This window comes from Lampetra planeri, chromosome 7 (genome assembly GCF_965212315.1).
Source record: "Lampetra planeri chromosome 7, kcLamPlan1.2.h2, whole genome shotgun sequence".
NCBI classification, from domain to species: domain Eukaryota; kingdom Metazoa; phylum Chordata; class Hyperoartia; order Petromyzontiformes; family Petromyzontidae; genus Lampetra; species Lampetra planeri.
The window spans coordinates 4,640,149-4,661,126 of record NC_136113.1 but is presented as its reverse complement, the minus strand read 5'-3'; the positions used below and the strand labels follow the sequence as shown (position 1 = coordinate 4,661,126).

Genomic DNA, 20,978 nt, shown 5'->3' with positions numbered 1-20,978 from the left:
CTGTTTTGACAAACTGCTCGCTGTTGGGGCAGGTCAGAGATAAAAGGAGCGCCCCCTCAAGCAGGATTGGGCATGCCGTTTGAAATCCTGAGGCAAGGAATGACGCGACCTGAAAACTAAGATACATTTATTTATTTGGCGTCATCACCGATAACGAAGCGGCCGAGGAGTCGACGCTTGGCCAGGTGGCACTGCGGCAGCGGGCACAAGCCGCAGCCGAAACGGGGTGGGGGATCGACTCGACCTATCATCTCATCATGGTTGCTAAAATAGATACCACTTCGTGCAAAATAAATGAATGTCAGATTATGGAGAAGCTGAACCTCACAAAAACGTGGACTACCCTCACGCATGTGGGCGTTCTCCGGACGCTCCGCTTTTCTTCATTAATTGGCTGAAAACATCTTTATATATAGAGGGCCGCACAGCTTGGGCAATTGATGGCTCTGCCTCACCGCCTCGCTGCCCTTCCTGCTTGTCTGTGATTCCTGTGTGAGGTGCGTTACAAGTTTGGATAAACAACATTTTGAATCATGATTATTATTCGCCAGAAAATTATCGCTCTGTGGTTTCGCCTGACGTCCGCTGCTCATCGCACCGCCACCGCACACCACGGCCGGACAGTTGCAACACTGCGCCACGCTACCTGCGCCGCCCTGCCTGGCGAGTCCCTCCCGTTGGCATCCTGGCGTGACACCCGGCGAGTGGGGCTGTCCCGGTAAGACGACGGCACCTTCCCCGCCGGCACATGCCACATGGGCTCTGCAAGGGACGACACCGACACACCGGCCACCGCCATCAGCGTGGTGACGTTCATCGCGGGGAGGAGGGGGGGGGGGGAAACAAAGGAAGCCGAATGAGAAACGATGACTCACCGAGCCCCGAGAGGAGATTAACGCGGCACGCGAAGGCTGCAGAGCCGCCGCTGGGTTTGTGAAACTGCGGCAGCACGGACGGCTGCCCCCGAAAAGAAAACCGCGGCACTGACGTCGTTAAAGGACGCAGGAGGACCCATTCGTGACGTGAATCTTAATGTCCATTAAACAAAAACAAAGGGGCCGGCGGTGGCTGCAGCTGTGGCCAACGATCCTTGCACATCCCGATGAGTGTAACCAAACACGTTTGCATACTGCGTAAAGTAACTCTACACGGGAAACAGCAATTTATGCGGGGAAGCATTAGTTACAAGAGACTTTTTTTTTTCCAAGGAGGAGTTCTTCACACACTTGGCCAATCTCTCACGAGTACGTTTGAATTGAGGAAGGAATGCCCATCGCGACGGGCAAAAATCTATACAGAGGCCAGGAAGTCATTTCGCTGGACTGCGATCAAATGACTACGACGACAAAATGCCAGAAATTGTTCTCACATCTGAAACGTCACGCTGGCGGAGAGTTTCAGGTGTGGGATTAGGCAAGGGTTCGTTTGTGCTCGGAGCTCTGTGCGTGCGTGCGTCGCCGCACCGCAGAGAACGCCGGGGTCAAGCGAGTGCGCTCGGAGCTCACAGAAGCCCATTCCAGGGCGGCGCACAGCCCCCAGGTTATGAGCCACCGCGGCACGCGACGATTTGTCCAACGCTACAATCGGCAGCACGAGCACTGCACTCAATCCGGACAAATGCGCGAGATGCGAAGGTCACGTCGAGTTTGAGTGCGCGGCACTCGCTCGCGTTCGTGAGATGCCGGATTGCGCAATTATTATTATTTATTACATTTGGCCAACAAGCCAAACTTACAACGCAGGACCATCACGAACGAAGGCGCTGCATTTCACGGAAATGCTTAATATTTTTTACGAATTAACATCCATGCAATCCTTTCGGTAAAGTCACGTAGGTAAAAAACGAAATTAAAATTAATAGCAGCAGCAAATCTGGCTGTGACGGTCCCACCTGATGACGGAAACTTGTGTTGCCTCCGAAACGTCGTGATTTTTATTTTATTTTTATTAATTTTAATTTAGTTTTTTACCTACGTGACTTTACCGAAAGAACAAAGAGTATGAATCCTTGCAATCCTCCACGTGAGCGTCCTGCTGATGCTATCCTCACGGCGGAGAGAAGATTGCTCACTGCAGAGGCTTACGTGGGTGCCCGCTTTTGATGCCAGAAAATATTTTACGAAAATATACTGGGTGGCCCAAAAGTCAGGAAACACATGGTCATTTAATTTATTTTTACACTGGCATTAAAATGTTGAATTGCTTATTATTGAAGTGAATATTGTATCTATTAATGTAATTCATATTTATTTTCCTTCTTCCTGTGGAGTCACCTCAATCCTTGGTTTACAAAACTCCACCAAGAACCCCGAATAAATTGAGGCAAAACAAAATTCAGAGATTACACCTGTAATCGTAAAAAAAAAACCCATCTTAAATTAATTTAAAAACACAATTCATTCACGCACGATTGTTCAAGGAAGTCGTTCTGAACACGTGAAGATAAACATAACCCTCTTAATCCACCCCACTGCCTCCGAGCTCACGAGTGGCTACGTCGCGACCTCAGCTCGCTCTCCCTGCATCCCACGAGGAGGCCGCCCGTGCGACTCTCGGGCAAAAACGTCCACGCCGCCATCCCGGGCCACTGCCGGGTCAACGAGACGGCCGAGTGACGGGGACGGAGGCAGGCGTCACCCCACCACGCGCCAAACTCCCCCCCCCCACCCCACCATCACGAGAAGCGGTCGCTGCTATTGCGCAGTAGCGCGTCGTGTCCGCGTAATCGTGACCTCGGTGGCTATTGCTCTCCCGGCGCATCACGCAATAGCACGCCTCCGCTGCGGGCTTCAATGCCGACGGAAATGCATCGTATAATCTGGGATGCCAAGACCTCCGTTTGCTCAATGCCGATGATACAAACCCGAGGTGACGGACGAGAACGTCAATTGACGGCTGACATTTATCGTCCGAGTGGCTGAGAAATGGACGCAATAAGAAACAGCGCTCGCTGACCTCGCAGCCTTGCGCGAGATCCTCCGCTCTTGTGCCGGCCCCGGACAGCTGGCATCGGCCAGCTGACCGGAACTCGGTTGGCTGATGATTTCACGATGCTGAATTATTAATGAATGTTCAAATGTCATACAAAATCAGAATGCTGGGTCGATTTCAGGGTAGGGTGAGCGAATGCGGTTGGAGTGCAGCCTAAACCCGCTCGCTGTTGGGGATAAGCAGAAGTGGCACGGTCAAACCCCTTCTCCCCTCCACTCAGGGTCCACCCCCTCCCAACCGAAGCTGCGATCTTAAGCGGAGATGACTCATAAATGGCGTAAGTCGCGTTTCCAGGATCGATAGGAGCAATGGTGAATTAATTACGTTAGGGCTGTGCTCGTAATTGAGAGAAGCCGATTGTGGCCGATGAGTCAGCGGGGCCTGGAGTGCGATTATCAGCACTGTTGCACACGCACCAATGGATTTCGGCTTCTCCCTCTCGAGGGTGCCGCTGCGACTCCTCGTGCCTCCGTCCACGCTCATCTCGGTGTCAACCGCGTCCTGGCAGACGGACGCCGGCATTTTCTGGCTGCAAAGAGGCAGACGAAACACGCACACGGATAAATAAATATATATACACATATGCAAAAAAACTAATTATAAAGAGACATTAAATTCCAACCAAGACGCAGCAAGGTCATGCAATTGGCGTCACCATAATTGCACGTGCAATTATCAATTTGCTCAATGAACCGCCGTGATGCGGATCGCGCCGTTTGCACGCAAGTCACGGAGGCGAAGCATTGGCGTCGTGGGCCACGTGCTCGTTCGCTCGTGAACGGGGGAGGGGGTGGCCACCTGCACACCGTGCCTACGGAGACGATGGCAGTCATCCTCGCAGTCATCCTCGTCCTTCGGCGTTCCACAAGGAGAGAACCCGTTGAGACTAAGGTCGCTTTTTAAGGGGGGGGGGGGGGTTGGCTTATGCAACCATTGGCAGGAACGAGGACGATTGCACAAAAATGTGATTGATTTGATTTTTTTGTCACGGTGATGACGGCGATGGTGACGATAACAACGGTGATGCTGATGAAAGTGGTGTTTCTCCCCACCCTCCCACCCTCCCACCGGCACTCGTGCCGTTTTTAGTACCGAGCTATGAGACGATACATTTTGACGGGAGCCCTAGCAGCTGCCGCTGCGCTACCCCCCGTGTCGGATGAGGGCCTTGGAAGTTTGCTCCACAGACCTACTGCTGAAGCCGCTTCAATAAGACAGGCACCTTTATAGGCACAGCAAATAATGTTCATCGCATACGAATTGTAGCTACGTTTATAATTCTCACAGCTGGAAAACGCCAATTTAATCCACAAATCAAGCATGACACGCTGATTTTTTGTGAAGTAATTGGTGATCAAGCTGAGGCCATGGGTATCTAAAACCCAGGATCCCAACAATGTTGGCTTGGTGCTGCGACTCTCCTAATATACACCCGGCCACCTCAACGATGATGAAAACAACGTAGATCATTAATTATCATATCGATGACAAAGTCAATGGCAATGATGTCGACGATAAAAACAATGTCGACACCGTTGACGACGACGACGATCACGGTGGTCGTGATCGTCGATGACGTTAACGACGACGGGATCCTTCGCGAGTGACGAACGAGGAGGTGGTGACGCCTGTCGAAATGCTCGGCCGAGTTGCGCTCGTGCGCACGGCGCATACCCGTCGTGCGCGGGCCGCTGCCTGCGCGAGGGCCCCGCGTCCCCCGGCGTGGCGAGCGCGCACGGGGAGCCCCGGTGCGGCGCGTGCCGCTCCGCTCCGACGGGACGGCCGTCCACCGCCGTCACCCCCCTGGCGAGGCGGGGGAGGGAAAGGGGGCGGCGTGGGAGAAGCGGGAAGGTGCGGCGAGGACGCGCAAGGACACGGAGGGGCGCGGAGAGCGGGGCGACAGGACGGGCGAGGGGGAAGGACAAAGGGATGCAGAAAGGCGGCAGGGCAGATAAGGAGACATTAATGTAACGGCCACCACCCACGTCGCGTTATCAGACATTTGCCCCGAACCATTTTAGAGCCTGCTTTTATCCGTGCCTCGCAAAGCTTTAGATAAAATCGTTACAACGGCAATCAATCTTCCACCTGCCACTAACACAGATTTGCACTTAGCAGACTTAGCCGGCGCTTCCAAGCCACGGCGGAATTTCCCAGTGCTACCAAAAAAAGAAGCTGAATGATGTTGAGCCAAAGCGCATGAACCTTGATTAGTCATGCAACAAAACCGCCACTAAGATCAACGCGAGCGCCGTTTGCTTTCTTGTGGGCGAGGCTCTTGTCACTCATCACCAACTGCTGCTATCGGCGGTGCTAAAAGCCCAGCCCACTCGCACCGAGAGCATCGCACATGGCGCCAAGCCTCAACTATTACGGCAGCCGAGGGCGGGCATCGCACACCAGACCCTCGTGACTCGCCGGCTCGCCGGCCCACCCGCCCGGTTACCGTGATTAGCGAGGCGAGAAATACCACAAACTATCAAGCAGGCGAAGCGCAATGTGAAATGTGGATATCGCCGTATTATCATGGCAAGGAATGATGCATTGATTCCAATCGACGCTTGAGCTCACGATACACGCAATGAACCATATGCGCGAGGATCGATGGCGTACACATTGCGCAAATTGCATGCCGTTATCTTGAAGCTGATGTGGCAAACAGTACAAACGAGATGTTAAAAATAAGATTGAGAGCATTCATTCACGTATAGAATCACGATTTTGGAACCATGGCAATTCTCTGGAATCGCCGCGGGATTGAATGGCACTCGGCTATCGTAAACCCCAAAGTTAACGGAGCATAATTTATGTACCCACAAGTTACGCAAACGACAGATCGCGACTGCACGCGTAGTCGTGCGCAAGTAAAAAATTGTTACGCAAAAAACATCTAGAGCCGACACTCAGTGCGCGCACGTACAGGGGGGCGGCACCACCGTTGTCACTGTGTAAACAGGGTTGAAAGAAAGCAGTGGCAAGATTGTCCATGTGCCGAGACGGTGAGTCACGTCCATTCACGCGTGGAGTGGAGTGCGGTGCGGTGCTCGAAGGCAGCGCCGTCGGCCCCATTCTCTCCCGTTTCCGAGATAACGAAAAAAATCCGCCCACTCCGATCCGACGCGTCCAACCATCACGCGTGCGTCAGATATTGTCCCCGAGAGTTTTGGCCACAGGAAGGGAAAAAAAAACCAACACCCCGGCAGGACCGCCTGGCTTCTCAACAAAAGCTCGGTGCACTCGACTGTTCAAATGCGCCGCAGTATGCGCCGGGAGCGTTGAAAATATTGTCATTTTATGTTTGATGCCGACGCGTAAATGGCGCAATCTTGGATGAACACGACGCTCGAGTCTTTCTGCGTCACTTCAGAGGCCCAGCTGCCTCGAGTAGCAGGCACAGAGAAATTCCTGCAACGACGCTGTCCCTCCATTCTAGCGAGATTATAAGCTGACCAAAGCCATCTTCATTACACTGAGGCAATCATGAGACGTGCAAGCCGCAGACCTGCATGCGAGCCAGCAAATGTGGCGAATGTAATGCACGTAGAAAGGATTAAAAAGTTTGGCATAAAATACACTTATTAGGAAAAGCTACATTCAACGAGCTTATCAGACGAGCCTACTGAGGAGAGAGCTCCAATCGCGCGTTACATTGAGAGCAGTTTTGCGACTGGGGCTGTGGTTTTATTCGCGGTATCGAAATTGCGGATTAAAAAAAAAAAACCTCATTCCAGATTTCTATTTAAATCCAAAGAATGCGTGCGCCAGCTTCACGCAAGAACACATTTCAGGCAGACACCAATTACAGAGGATTTACAGGCAGTCAATAAAATACTTTGAAAAAAAATATCGCAACTTTGTTGCGTTTAATATGGATTAAAAAAAATGAATTTTCGCGACGGCAAACTAAGCCAGTGCCAGCGGCATGGAAATGTAAACAAACATCTGCAGGCCGAAGATATGCAATTGGGTGACATGAACCTGTTCAACACTGACGCTCTGGAAGCTGCTGCTGCTGCTGTGGCCGCTAAATCCAAGAGCAATCACCCGAAGGCTGCCCGCATTTGCGAAAAGGTTTTTGTCTCATATCGGAGGTGCAGTTTCCACAAAAGCCGGGCTTAATTGGCAGCGCTTGCGACCTTGATAAAGTGTTTAATCTTGTACCGTAGCACGGAGTAGACCAATTTGTGATCTGTCACGATGCATGTCGAGAGGTACAGTCTTGCCACCTACAAATTTATGGAATAAGTATTATTATGATACCGACAGCAAAATCATCACCGTCATTGTTACATGCATTATTTTAAACGCGATCAAAGCCCTAAGACGAGAGCAAGAGTATCGGTCGCGGGCGAGACCTGCGCGCGAGGATATTCCCGTTGTAATTGTGGCGTTTAACATTAACTGTACTTTGTAAGAAATATTCCTGTGGGAACCCCCTTTACAAATTGCACCAATTAATAGTAAATGTAAAATGGAGACCCTTCACAACAAAGCAATGAGATTAATTAGCCCTCGGAACGTTGCAATTTCTAGATTGAATTAACGCTGGCCGCAAACCCACAAGTTGTGACGTACGGCACGGGACCATCGGCTTCACCGGACACCGGCCAGCCAGAGGTTACCTCCATTACCCTGACAAACGCACGCATGATGGGCACTCCTCACACTACCGGAGGCAGCTAACATCTCTGTTGATAGGCCTGAGCCGGTGGTGGAAATTCCACATTTTTGTGGCGAGGACCAGTGTATCCATAACACTATCACCACCACCGTTGGCGTCCCACACAGCGATACTCATTTCATCGATCGAGAGGCAACGACGGGGCCGAGGAGTCGACGACCCGACCGGGATTTCGAACATGAAAACCCTTCCCTTCGATTGGGTCTTTCGGTAAAGTCACGTAGATAGGTTCAAAGAAAATAACACAAAATAACAAAAAACTACGACGTTTTGTTCGTCATCAGGAAGAGGGGGTTAGCTTCTAAAGGTCAACTGTTTATAAAGGTTTAGAAGCTAACCCCCCTCTTCCTGATGACGAACGCTCGTGTTGCGATCGAAACGTCAGTTGTTTTTGCTAATTTTTTGTTATTTTCTTTGAACCTATCTACGTGACTTTACCGAAAGACCCAAAGAATATGAATTCCTGCAGTCACGAAAGCTTTAAGTCGAGACCTTCCCATCGAGTCAATCGTAAATTATGAATGAGCCACAGGCGGCCCCCCCCAGGAGACAGGATCACCCCCCGCCGCGTCGCGCCGCGTCGCGCCGTGTCGCACCTCTTGCCGCTCTCGGCCGCCTTGCCGTCGACGGAGAAGCTCCGCGGGATGGCGCCCTGGCCCTGGGCCGAGAGGATGAGCCCGTGCGGCGGCTGCGCCTGCATCGGCGACAGGGCCTGCGAGTGGTGCGGGGGCAACGTGGACGGGTGCTGCGCCAGCAACGGCGGCTGCTGGCGCGGCGAAGAGCCGGTGGCGGAGGGGCCCTTGCGGGCACCGGGCGGGTGACCCGAGGTCGGCGAGGGTGCGGAGCCCGCGGTGGGCGTCGCGCGCTGCCACACGGGGGCCTTGAAGGGCGTGCGGTTCACGTCGAAGGGCGCGCCCGCCTCTCCGAACTTGTACTCCATCATGGGCACGCGGCAGTGCTCCGAGCAGCCCCTGCGACAAGAGTCACGAGCGAGAGCCGCGCCGCGCGTCAATTGCACCTCCGAGCCTTCAAAACGAGGCGGCGTGCGTCGAGCGGGCTGCGACAACACAAGGGGCGCCCGCGTCATGAGCTCCATTACATTCCTAACAACTTAAATCAATAACAATCTAGCACGGATGTAATGAAGACATATGCACGGATTTGTTTGTGTCTTTGTGATTAATTTAAGAGCAGCGTCTGGCTTTAAATTCGACAGCAGGCGAAGGCCGTTTTTTGTTGTTGGTTGCGTCTCCCTCTTCATAACGCGACCAAGAAATGCTGCGGGAAAAAACAATTGCAGTCTTGCATTCCCCACAGCCTCCTGGGTGCATGTTTCCCCCAGCCTGGAGTCAGACATATCACTGAAATGACCAACTCAAAACGCCACACAGATCTGGCCAATTCCCCCGGCAGCGGCACAGAGGAGGAGGTAATGCAATCGGGGCCACGCCGCCCGAGCCGGGGATTACAACGCGGGCGGCTCGAGTCCGCAAATTGGCGGTAGCAGCGGTGGTGGAGCTCATGTCGGGAGGCGGGGGGGGAGCGAGGATTGCGTGATGGGGATAATAATCCTGGCTCTGAGAAAGCGGCTCGCAAGCAAATGCTCTGCTTATCGGGCCCGCGGCAGGGCAAGCTAAACCCTCCGGTGTGTTTAGGCAAAACAATGAGCGCGTGCTTGAACCAAAACATCACCCACCGCCAAGCAAAGCAAATGACTAAGCCGCCAAAACAAAGGGATTAAGGAGAGGCACTCGCCTTGAAAAGGCGTTACATTTCCTATGCAGAGCAGGTGGAGGAGAAACGGTCCGGAGCCAAGCGCTAGAAAACAGCATCAATATTTGTCGCGCGCGCGTCAAGAGAGGAAATAGCTTTGGCGTTCAGCCATTATTGGGCAATTCAAAGTTCTCTGTTGTCGCAGGTAATTCAGAAAAGAGTGGGATGAATGGAAGGGCCTCTTTTGGAAGAACACATCCAGCGGTCTTCTGGGAAAACACGACTCCTTGAGACGGTCCGTAGCCGAGAACGTCCACCGTCCGCTCTCAAGGGGCATGCATGGCGGCCGAAAGGCGTCTTTTAGCCAAGGGATTCAGCCCAGCCCCGGAGAGTTGATAACGATTCACTCCCAATGCGGACGCCGGGGCCCGTACAAGCGGCAATTTAATTCGCGGCCTACCGCACAAAAAGCCGGTGACGATGCCCCTGTGCGTGCGTGCGACCGAGTGATGGCGTGACTGTGTGTGGGGGAGCAATGGCGGCACAGCCGGAAATCTGAGTTTTCTCCCTGGCCGTGGCTAACCTCAACGGTGAGTGATATCTGAACTTGTCCTGCCACCCCGGCCCCCCCGGCTGACAACCCCAAACGCGGCAGCGTGGTGAAGTGCGCATGACCGACGCAGCGCAGGGAGAACCCTTCGTCCGGCAGTGGCTGGACAAAGAGCTGTTATTTTAACAGCACTAGCCCTGGAGATCTGCATCTCTGCATGGGTGATCTTTGCTTGCATGTTTATGTTTCCATGCAAGTGTCCATGAGGATTGTACGACTCCTGATGCGCCACTAAGCGCCAACAGCGGACTCCGTGCAGCCCCTTTTCGCCAGCTCTAAATCAACACGAAAAATCACTGTGCACCGAAATGTTTTAACCACGACCAATGCCTGCAATCGTTATTTCAGCCAGTCGCCGTTTCAACGTCTACGAGTCTCCGAGGCCTCGTGACTTCTGCGTTATGCGAATCATAAATTTCCCCTCTTTAAACATATGCAAAGTTTTTGTGTGTGTGTGTGACGCACTATAACTCTTTCGTGTTCAAAGTTTAAATTGCTTGGCATGCAGGTCAGCCCACACACAGACTTCCAGCGAGCTCTGCCTGGGTCAGTGCACCCTCCCAGCCCCCCCCGGGAGGAAAAGGCGCGTCTGATTTGTGAGCTCTCGCTCATTGTTCCAGATCCTGTCCAATACAATTTGCAGGCGGTGGGCCGCCGTACGTACAAGCCGGCCTAACCAGCCATTATTCCTGATTGAATTATGCTTCCTTTTTTTGTTATACAGTCGGTAGAAGCGAACCCCCGACTTCAATATACTTTGAACACAAAAGTTAATTAATGCACGGAATCAAAAATCCATTTTCTAAGCAAAAGCCGGTCCAATTTTTCGTGCGCAGCTTTGCTCAAATTGACGTTTGCTGCACGAAGCGTTTGAACGCAGCCTTATTTGCGATGTTTGCCAGCACTTTAGAAGCAGTGTCGTTCAGGGCATTCAAAAGTGGATTTGGCAAGGTCTCGCTTGCAAAGAAGATAAACTGTCAACTATTTTTTATTTTACCAGATAAGGCCCACTGAGCTCTACATCTCTTTTTCAGAAGTGACCTGGCCACAAATGATAGCCCAACGAAGTGGCTTATCAAATGTTTACAAATGTGTAAGGAAAAAACCGGAGAACCTGGAGAAAAATCCACGCGACCACGGGGAGAACATGCAAACTCCAAATATACAGCAGGCGTCAGGGTCGGGGATGGAACCTCCGACCTCCTGTATATCAGGCGAGGTAGTTAACATCTCGCTATGGTAGCATCTCAATGAGCTCTAAACACATTCTCATTGAAAACTGTGTCTGAAATGGATAGTATAATCATATTGGTCACAGCAATTGGGGGAATCACATTTAAATTCTGATCACTCTAACACAGGGTGGGGTGTGGCAGTGGTTAGTGCACTAAGAAACTGGCCCTCCCGAGTTCGATTCCCAGCCACAGCTAACATCACGGCGAGTGATTTCTGAACCAGTCCTGTGCACTCCCTGCCAACATCCTTCACTGTCCAGCTTGGTGAAGTATGGTCAGCAACCCGCATCGCCAACACGGCGTGGCGAGGCCGTTAACCAGCAGAGAACTGACAAAGCACAGCAAACACTACGACAGACTGTGATAGTTGGAATAGAAGAAGTTTGATCGATCACAAGTATTTTGGAAGTATGCCCACACTGTGATGTCATGCTTGACCAAGCTTCTGAACATGATGTGAGATGCCACCCTCCCTTCCTCCTGTACTGCTCATAGGATATGCAAGGCCAGACAGAGGCTTCACCCCGAAAGACTGACGGAGAGGCAGACAGACAGATCGGCACACAGAGGAATGAGCAGACACACAGATGTACACACACACAGAAGAAAAATACACAGACAGGCAAGGCAGGCAGACAGACACCTGTAGGTGGAACAGATAGACATAGACACAGACGACAGAACCGAGGGACACACGGAGCGAGTGGGGTGGGCGGCCGGGCAGCCGGGCGGGCGAACCTCCTGGGCGAACCGTCGTCGTGCGGCGGGATGATGACCACCCGGACGGTGACCGAGGTGCGCAGCAGGTCGATCATCTGCTCGTGCGAGAGCGTCGCCACGGCGACCTTGCAGATCTCGACGAGGCGGCTGCCCTGGCGCAAGCCGGCCTGCCACGCGAAGCCGTACTGCTCCACGTCGGCGACGACGCCCTCGTAGTTGACGTGGAAGCCGAGCTGGCCCAGCCCGTTGCGCCGCAGCGTGAGCTCCCGCGTCTCGCAGCCGCGCGTCACCAGCTGCGTGCAAACGGACGGACGGGCACGCGTGCCGTCGCGGTTATTTTTACTATTATTGTTTTTTATCGAGTAAGACGACGGGCAGGGGGTGCTGTCGCAATTATAAAAAAACATGTTTCGCCACGATCTCCGCCACGCACGCGCGCGTGCCCGTCGCGGTTAGTTCCACCGTTGGGCACGTGATGAGACGTCACGTCGATTTTTATCGGCTCACCCACGATGCGCGCTCGTGATCGCGTGTGGGAATCGTTTCGCTTACATTTATTTACGATTCAGTGAATTGTCACGATTCATTGCATCATCAGCGGGGTGAATCACTGCACATCTACCAGGCTTACAACAGCAGAGGAATTGTAGCCACCGCAACTATTACAGGAACAGCCGAACACAAAACAGCAGCGCTCCCGCCAGGGACATTGATGCCAGCACTGCTGACACATGCTGGATCAAGCCCTGGGGCTGGGTCTACGTGACACTAGGTTCACAATGGCTGTGTCAGAGACGACGAGTCACCACCGCTGTGAACCCGGTTCACGTCGTACGGTTGAGTCTAATCGTTTATCAGGAGGCTCAGAGTGGCTTTGTCAGACCCAATGAGTCAGCACCACTAGGATCCTGTTTTTTTTTAGTCATCTGTGAATAATAACTTGAATTTCAAGTGCCGCGAATTCCAATGTCTTCAGCCTGGCCACCAACGAACGCAGAAAATAAAATAAAAAATCTCAATTTATTTTCACAGAAGCCATCTTTAAGGCGAGACCAAATGTATACGTTCGCCGCTATGTATATATCCGACGATTGGTGGAGTGGTGAGCGCAGTGGTTCACCGACTGCACCGTTAGCTGGGGATGACGATCGTCAGTGGCGAGCGATATCTGAAGCGATCCTGGACCTCGCTTTACCAACCCGCATTGACCGGCGTGGTGAAGTATGACAAAACACAACTCTTGCTGCTTGACATGGCACAGGACGGCCTTTGTCCAGCAGTAGATTTACAAAGGGGAATGAAATGCAATTTATTATTTGACGATGATGCAATTGCTATTTATAGAGGAAGAAAGAATGACAGCTATTCGTGGGCGAGACACGCTGCAAACTACTTCTGTGGTGTCGTCTGAGGAAATGATTTGTTGAGTTGTTGGCGCTATGTAAGCAAATTCTTTCATTTCACTTCCCAACTCCCGCAGGAAAGCTGAAATCCTATTCTTGACCAAGAGGAGAGAAAAAATATTTCAACAATCAATCGCGTTTTGTTTTATTTAGACGCCTGTTATGTTCCACCAAAGCCCTCAAATGCAGAGCTTCGCAAACACTCTTAGCCCTTCGTGGCGGCTCGGGGTTGTCGGTTTGCAAGGGTTAAATAAACACAACGGATTCGTTCTTTGAGGGCACCCCGAGGGGAGGGTTTGGCAGTTAGAGGTGAAAACGCACCAGCAACCGGAGCGCGGTTAAATCGAGTTCACGTGCCACTCCGCAGTCCAGCGGCACACGTGGCACGGCCTGTGACGAACACGTGCACCACCCAGCCCCCTCCCCCCTGGGCGCTGCCCCGCGACTCGCTGGGAAAGTGGCTGCCTCTGTCTTGGAGGTCGCGACCCTCACCGTGATCAGTTTGCCTTTTTTGCGGAACGTAAACACTCAGGTTTTCCACTCGGAGGCCCCGAGGTCGCGGGCGTTTCCCCCGGGATTCACTCCGCGAGCGTGGAGGAAGCTCGGTTGATGAGACCGGGCTTTCATCGCACGCCAGGGCGACGTGGCCTCGCGTCCCGGCGAAATACGAGCCGGCCAGCTGCCACCACACAACAGCTGTAACCAGGGGTCCGTGGCAAATATTTAGAAGGAGTAACCCTCCGATTCCACCACGGGAGGAATTTCAAGCGAGTGGCAACCGTTCTCCAGAAAATGTATCGATTTGTTTACGACGATGGCTCCCAGAGCGAGTGTTCTAATGAACCTAGGAAGAAAAAGCCGCGAGACGGCGCCGAAATGCACACCACGTGCGGCTCGCGAGTGGGACTCAAAAGCACGGCGAGGCAAGACCAGCCATCCGTTGTCACGAGGGACACGGAGAGGGCCGTGCAAAGAGAACCACCAGCAGAGGCTCCCATGATTAGCAACACGGCGCTGCGCCTAGCATTCACACGCCGCCTCCGTCATCCCGTGGGGCCTCACCGCTAAACATCTCGCCACAAAGCTGGCGAGGCGTCATCGCCACGGAATGGGGCAGCGAGCACAAGAACTCGTGGGCGATTTAAAATTGAATGGGTCGGCATCCTCGCCGTTTAAGGAACAACGTGACCAGCCTGTGCAATCCATTCAAGCCGAGGGAGGTCAAGGAGAATTGAAGGAATGTCCACACCCGGTGTACTCCATCCGGATCGGTTGTGCGCCTTAAACTTTACATGCGGAGACATGAAAAGGCTTCTGACACGCGACGGGTATAAATATCATCAATGGTGGGGCTGAGCCACCAGGCAACTGGGCATCTGCGCTGCGAGCCGACGGTGCAGTTGAGCCGATTCATACTCCGTGCGTCTTAAAAGTTCAAAATGCTGAGTGCCGGCTTAAGCTACGCGAAGTTTGAGCTGGATCAATTCCAGAACCGGCTTACTGGGAAAGTGCCGAATTGCCCAGTGACCCAATTCCATCCTAAGCTCACGTGTGAATGAAGGCCACTCGACAAGGCAAGACTATGCTCCAAGCCTTTGGATCTCCTTCCTGTCCTCGGTAAGACTGATGTTTTGGTGTTCCATTTCAAAATCACACCCGACGACTTATTTGCTCTTGATAGCATGGGGGTAATCAACGACGATGTCTGTGATATTAACCGCTCAATATGTTGCATAAGCAAAATAACTGGAGATCAAGGTTGGATTGTAAAGTTCTCGGTGACATCTTGAGCCAGAGATGCCCAATATTAAACGAAGGCTGTTGTATTAATTCTAGATTTGAAGCTTTCGTGACTGCAAGGATTCATATTCTTAGGTTTTTTCGGTAAAGTCACGTAGGTAAAAAATAAAAATTAATAAAAAGTTAAGTAAAATAAAAATCACGACGTTTCGGCTGTTGTATTAATGGGTGTCTCTGCGTTCAACCGAGCAGCTGTGTTTGCTCGCGGCTCGGTTGCTTGGCGACAGCGACGACAACGACGACGGCCGCTCGGTCACCTGCAGCCGCTGCACGACCTCCACCACCTCGTCCGGCGCCACGGTGAGGTCGATGCACTCGCCGCGCTCGTAGTAAATGCGCAGCGCGTTCTGCGACGACGTCCACCCGATGACGTCGCGCGTCGTGCAGTTGAACACCACCCCGCTCCGCGCCACCCTGTCCACCAGCACCACCACCTGGCACGGGGGGACACGCCGCGAGCCGTCACAGACAACCCGCGCCTGCCGTCCTCTTGAAGGGACTCAAACTGTCCCCATGCTCCGCAGGAGATTGCGCGGTGCACGCTCATTAGCGACGGTGGTCCTGAGGACCTGGTGAAAAATCCGCATTGCTATGGCAGGGAAGAGCCTTCGACAAGACAACCCACTGTGGAATTTAAACAAGCATGGTGCTTTGGAGGAATGCACCAAGCCGACCCACGACCAAAATTTTAATTTAAAAAATCCGTTTAAATCCCACAGCGCTGCGCGAGCGAGCGGCGTCGGTTTCAAACTGTGCAAGACGGCACGTGCGTGCGCTCGCTCACGGCGCTGGAGCGTCGCTCGTGTCGTCGCGACGCACCTGGTTGGAGATCCCCAAGAGGCAGCCGAGCTCGGGGTGCGTGGCGGAGTGGGAGTAGTCGTGCGCGCGCGCGTGCCAGACCAGCGCGCCCTGGCTGCCCAGCTCGGCTCCCAGCCGCGGCCGCGTCCTCTCCTTCCTCTTGCCGCCCAGCGGGATGAACCCGAACGAGCGCGCCGCCGACTCCACCGTGCCCGTCGTCACGTGGTTCTCCGCCAGGTCGCGCAGGTACTCCTGCCTCGTGCGCGCCGCCATCGCGCGGAACTTGTCCGACTTGTGCGCCGCGTTCTCGCCGTTGATCACCTTGGCCAGGAGGAAGTCCCGGAACACGGCCGACTTGGGGAAGGTCACACCTTTGGGGATCGGCGGCCCGAACGGCGGAACGTCTTTCGAGCGAGTCACGGCGACGCTGGCGTCGTGAAAAGAAAAAGAGGAACAAGATTTGCTCGCTTGCGTCGGGAGAAGAGAATGTGAAGGATCACCTGCGCTTGGGGGTTAAACACATTTTCACAGGCTTTGACAAAAAATTTGAGCACGGGGGAGGCCACGCATACAGATGTGCCCCGCATGTGCTCGCCTACTGCAGACACTGCAGGCGCTCGCTCTAAAAGTAGAAAGTAAACATTTGCGATGTCTGCACGTGGCTGCACACGTGTGTGTGTCTCTGTGCCCCCCCCTCCCCCACGCGTGCAACGTGCATGCGTCTCACCTGTAGCACACGTTCTCGCTGCCGGGGTTGTGCACTCGCACGATGACAAACACATGCTGGAAGTGCGAGCGAATGTTCTTGGGTGTAAAAGGCAGCGCCCCGGGCTCCTGGAACACGATGGTGACGATGTCGTTGCCGATGTGCCGCTTCCTCAGGAGCTGCGACACGACATCCGACATTCGAAATCCGACATGGCACTGCAGCTTCACAGAGGCGCCGGCGAGGGCCTGACGAGAGGTCTCGAGCACCAGTTCGCTCGGCAGAAAGAGTTGGGTGGCTTCTTTTCCCCCCCATCCTCCTAATGTCAGAGCTCACAAATTAAATTGTGTTTCCCTCCCCCTCCCCCACCCCCGCCACCCCTTCCCCTTTGAGGATCGCTTTTAATTCTAAAACTGCCAGCGTAAAACGAAACAATAACGACGTGAACGGGGCAACGCGCGCCTGTAATCGTTTCCTCCGCCGCTCGCGTAACCGCGCGCCGCCGCCGGCGCTCACTCGCTCCTCCCTCCCGAGCCCAATAAAAGCCTCAAACGGAACAACTCAACAAATAGGATTTCATTAGCGAATGTGAATGATTGCACAAACCGGCGCGGGCGCAAGCCAGCACGGCACCTTTGTGAGACGGTTAAATGAAAATCCATCGTGCTCCTTGTGGCTACGATTAAGAGCGGAGTCGGGTTTATTATTGAAAGGAAACGCTTTGATTTCATTACAACAATGGGTGAAAAGCACGGCAACGGTTTTGATTATTTCAACACAATCGTTGGGGTGGTGGGGGTGGTTTTAAAGAAGAAAAGCCTTCACGTATCAAGCACTTAGGACTCCCACCTCCCCCAACCCATCAAATGTAAATACAACAACATCGAGCTCATTGTAAGTGCAATGCGCATCTCAATGCGAGGGAGGCCCCCCCCTCCTCTCTCGACTAAAGCGTAGAAGAACAGCCCAACGCACACGGCGCGCGAGCCGTGTCGTGCGAGGGCAGGCGTCCGGGGAGAGACAGCGCCGAGGCAGCGCTGCCCAGGGGAGTGGCCCTGCTGCCAGCGAGCGGCTGGTGAACTGCTGCGCTGTGAACCTGGCGACCCCGAGTTCGATTACCAGCACACGGCCGCCTCCCCTTACCCCACCACCCCCCCACCCAAAAACATGCACCAACTACCGTGCTGAAGTATAGTCTAACAGCCCCCGTGACAAACACGTTGTGGGGGAGGCCTTCATCCAGCAGTGGATTGGCAATCGGGACAAGTTACAAGCAAATAATAGTGGTGGAATGAATTTCGATTTAAAGCTTTCGTGACTGCAGGGATTCATCTTCTTGGTTCTTTCGGTAAAGTCACGTAACTTTACCGAAATAACCAAAAAGAGTGGTGGAATGGTCAATCAAGGGCCGATCTCACAAGTACTAGACTGACAATGCTCCGTGTTACGCGAAGTTTTGTTGAGAGGTTATAACCGATGTAAACTAGAATCAGGCATGTATATCGATCCACATTTGTTTTTGGGTTAGGCCACGTGGTAGTTATATGCCAATTTTCCTAATTTTGTTAAACTTACAGAGCTAATATTCATACGCAGTAACGGATTTATCAAATGTGTATTTGTACACACACACACAAATAAAGAGTTTATAATGTTTCATAAGCGTAACTTTAATAGCGTTCGCTAAGCACTGCAGCGGGAAGCGTTCCCACTGTGGAGATAAACAAAAATCACAGCCTTGGCTGAATCGCCTTTAATGTGGTTCTCGTTTGGAGACGCGGTTTGGCCAAACAGGACTTCCAAGTTGACCATCACGCAGCTCAAGCAAGAGGAAACAAATTCATAGATTCTCATCCAGCCACAAATCGAAGCTCCGACGATGCCGATCGGCAATTTGAGCACAGTAAGCGGTCCCCACCGCGCCAAACGAGGCGGGCCACTAGACGGAACAGCACCTGCGTTTCCCATCACTGCCCTCGCTCGCACGGGGGGGGGGGGGGGGGGCGGTTGCTGGAGAGTAAATCGCAATTTCAGCCGACGCTCAGGTTTCAACGGCACAGATGGAAAGACAATTTAGGCGGCGCCACCATCTTCTGGGCGAGGCGTTCTCCAGCTGCGGGGGCCACAGCAGGGGAGGGGGGGGTCTGGCTTAACCTTTTAGAAAAAAGAATTATTCTCATTGTGACTTCACTTTTTTTTGTTTTCCCAGAAACAGCTCCCTTGGGCAGCAGGAGGTTGCAGGATTGCGGGTATCGTGACGGCGTTCGTGGGTGGACAGCAGACGCGCGGCGTCGTTGTACAATTGCAAAAGCGTTGTTTTCGCTGGAGTTACAAATACGTTGCGATTGTAATTAATTGCGATTTGGGTTTGGTGGCAACACGCAGCAGGACGGTGCTGTGCGGGGAGAAGCACCTATCTCTTCCTTTTTGCGTCACCATTCATAAAAAGACGTTCCCGAGTACGACCGGGGATTAATTGCTCACGAAGCATTTCGTGGATCTGTGGAAAAATTCAGCAGGCACTGGTTCAATCAATCAACTCCTTCACGTTGGAGGATTGTATTGACGGAGATGGAATAATCATCGGTTTCTGAGTGCCCGGCACAGGGATGGAATTAGTACTTCAACCGGGGCGTGCCGGTGACCACCATATGAACCATCAGCTCGTGTGCAGGTGCTAGATTGATTGTGAGAACACAGGGCCAGGGGGAATCCATCCAGCAGTGCATTGATAATGGCTGTTGATGATGACGACGACAACGACGTTGACAATGGTGGTCAATGTACGTCCTGGAGCGCGCGGATCGAGGAGACGTCACGAGCGCACAGCTCCGATTGGCGCGCCAATTCCCGGCGGAGGACGCTTCTCTCGCGCGCACGGCCAGGCTGCTATCGCGTCACCGCCCAGAGGCGATAAACGACACCACGACATCTGCCCTGGCGACCCAGGGAAATTGCGGTCCATCAGCCACGTCGCACCACCCCTGCTACAGACAGGAGGAGCCGATTCTCACTCGGTGGCTGCTGAAGAAAGACGCGCAAACGACCGCCGAAGGAGGGAAGTGCAGCCAGCTAGCAAGTACGGTAATTTAAATCGTGCTTGTCAAAATTCCATTTGCGGGCCTTTGGAAGTGTCCAACTAATTATGGCATGTCTGGACTATTTCCCGAACAGCGATCGTGCGCAGATAAAGAGAGAAAAACCCCACAACCGACGTGTACAAAATTATCGCAGCAAAACGAAGTTTAAACGGTCAAAGAAAATTAGCGCCTTATTTTTCAATTTCTCGGTGGCTCCAGCACAAAGCAACAAACTGTTTGTCAGTGACACAAACAAAGCCAATGACTTCATCGATGGTCTTGAACAAAGTTCCCAACGATCGAGCCGGCGAGGCGGCCACGGGGCAGGCAGTCGCACTGCTTGAGACAGACGGTGATCACGATCATCCTGGAGAACAGATGCTGGCGGGGTGACTCACTGCACACACGTGACACGTGTGTACACGCGTGACACGTGTGTACACGGGATGCGACTCGACACGCCGCTGCGGCGTGGGTGGTTCCTCTTCGCTCCCCACTCCCACGCGCCCCTCCCCCTCCACCACCTTCCCTTCCATCCCGACAGCCACTCCAATTCCCTTCTCTTTCTCACCCGATGTCTCTTTTGTTTGGAAGTGATGGGCCCAATGACATCACTGCGTTTGGGGCCTCCTGGCTGGTGTAACTTGATCGGGGCGTAAAAAACAAAATCTTAAGCCAAAAAAAGCAGCGCTTTGATAGGGGCGATTCCTGTCGGAGCGAGGAGGATGATGAGGATGAGGCCTGGTTGCGTTGCACGCGCTAACTGCAGGGGATGCTCAGCAGGGTGCCGCTATCTGGTAACGCTGAGTTTTTATTTGGGAGCGGGGTGGGGGAAAATAAAAACTCAATCCATTGAGGTAGGGAAACAAGCCACCAAAAGAAATATAAAATAAACCGTTGCAGAAAATACATGACTGTCGAAGGACGGGCATCATGTAGACATGGCTCATAATATTTACCGAGCCATTGTCCATTTTTTCAAGGAAACTATGACGACTTTATAGGAACAAAAACAAATAAGAAAATGTACGCCGCAGCTGCGCACTGCTGCTGCTGCTGCTGTGTCAGCGTGGGCGGTGCTACTGCCGCTGCTGAGATTCCTGGGAGCTCAGCGCACTCCTGTCGTATTTTTTGTATCGTTTGTTGCTGTAACGTGCTGCCCCGCCCCTACTGGTCATCTGTGAAAAAGAGCTTTATAGCTCATCGGATTGCTCCAATATAAATACAATATTCTGTCTTCT

General features: G+C 53.0%; 1 protein-coding gene across 5 annotated transcripts in view; it reads right to left on the bottom strand.

Moving 5' to 3' along the window:
• LOC144719813 (signal-induced proliferation-associated 1-like protein 2) overlaps positions 1-20,978 on the bottom strand; it is a 103,461-nt gene that overhangs the window by 20,514 nt on the left and 61,969 nt on the right. For all 5 annotated transcript variants that reach the window (XM_078596023.1, XM_078596019.1, XM_078596022.1 and 2 more), the window contains 8 exons: positions 16,679-16,836; positions 15,973-16,378; positions 15,411-15,587; positions 11,969-12,243; positions 8,269-8,643; positions 4,666-4,794; positions 3,408-3,520; positions 647-762 (listed from right to left, as the gene is read on the bottom strand). In XM_078596023.1, coding sequence (XP_078452149.1) covers positions 647-762; positions 3,408-3,520; positions 4,666-4,794; positions 8,269-8,643; positions 11,969-12,243; positions 15,411-15,587; positions 15,973-16,378; positions 16,679-16,836 — 1,749 coding nt within the window. The remainder of the gene's footprint in view (positions 1-646; positions 763-3,407; positions 3,521-4,665; positions 4,795-8,268; positions 8,644-11,968; positions 12,244-15,410; positions 15,588-15,972; positions 16,379-16,678; positions 16,837-20,978) is intronic.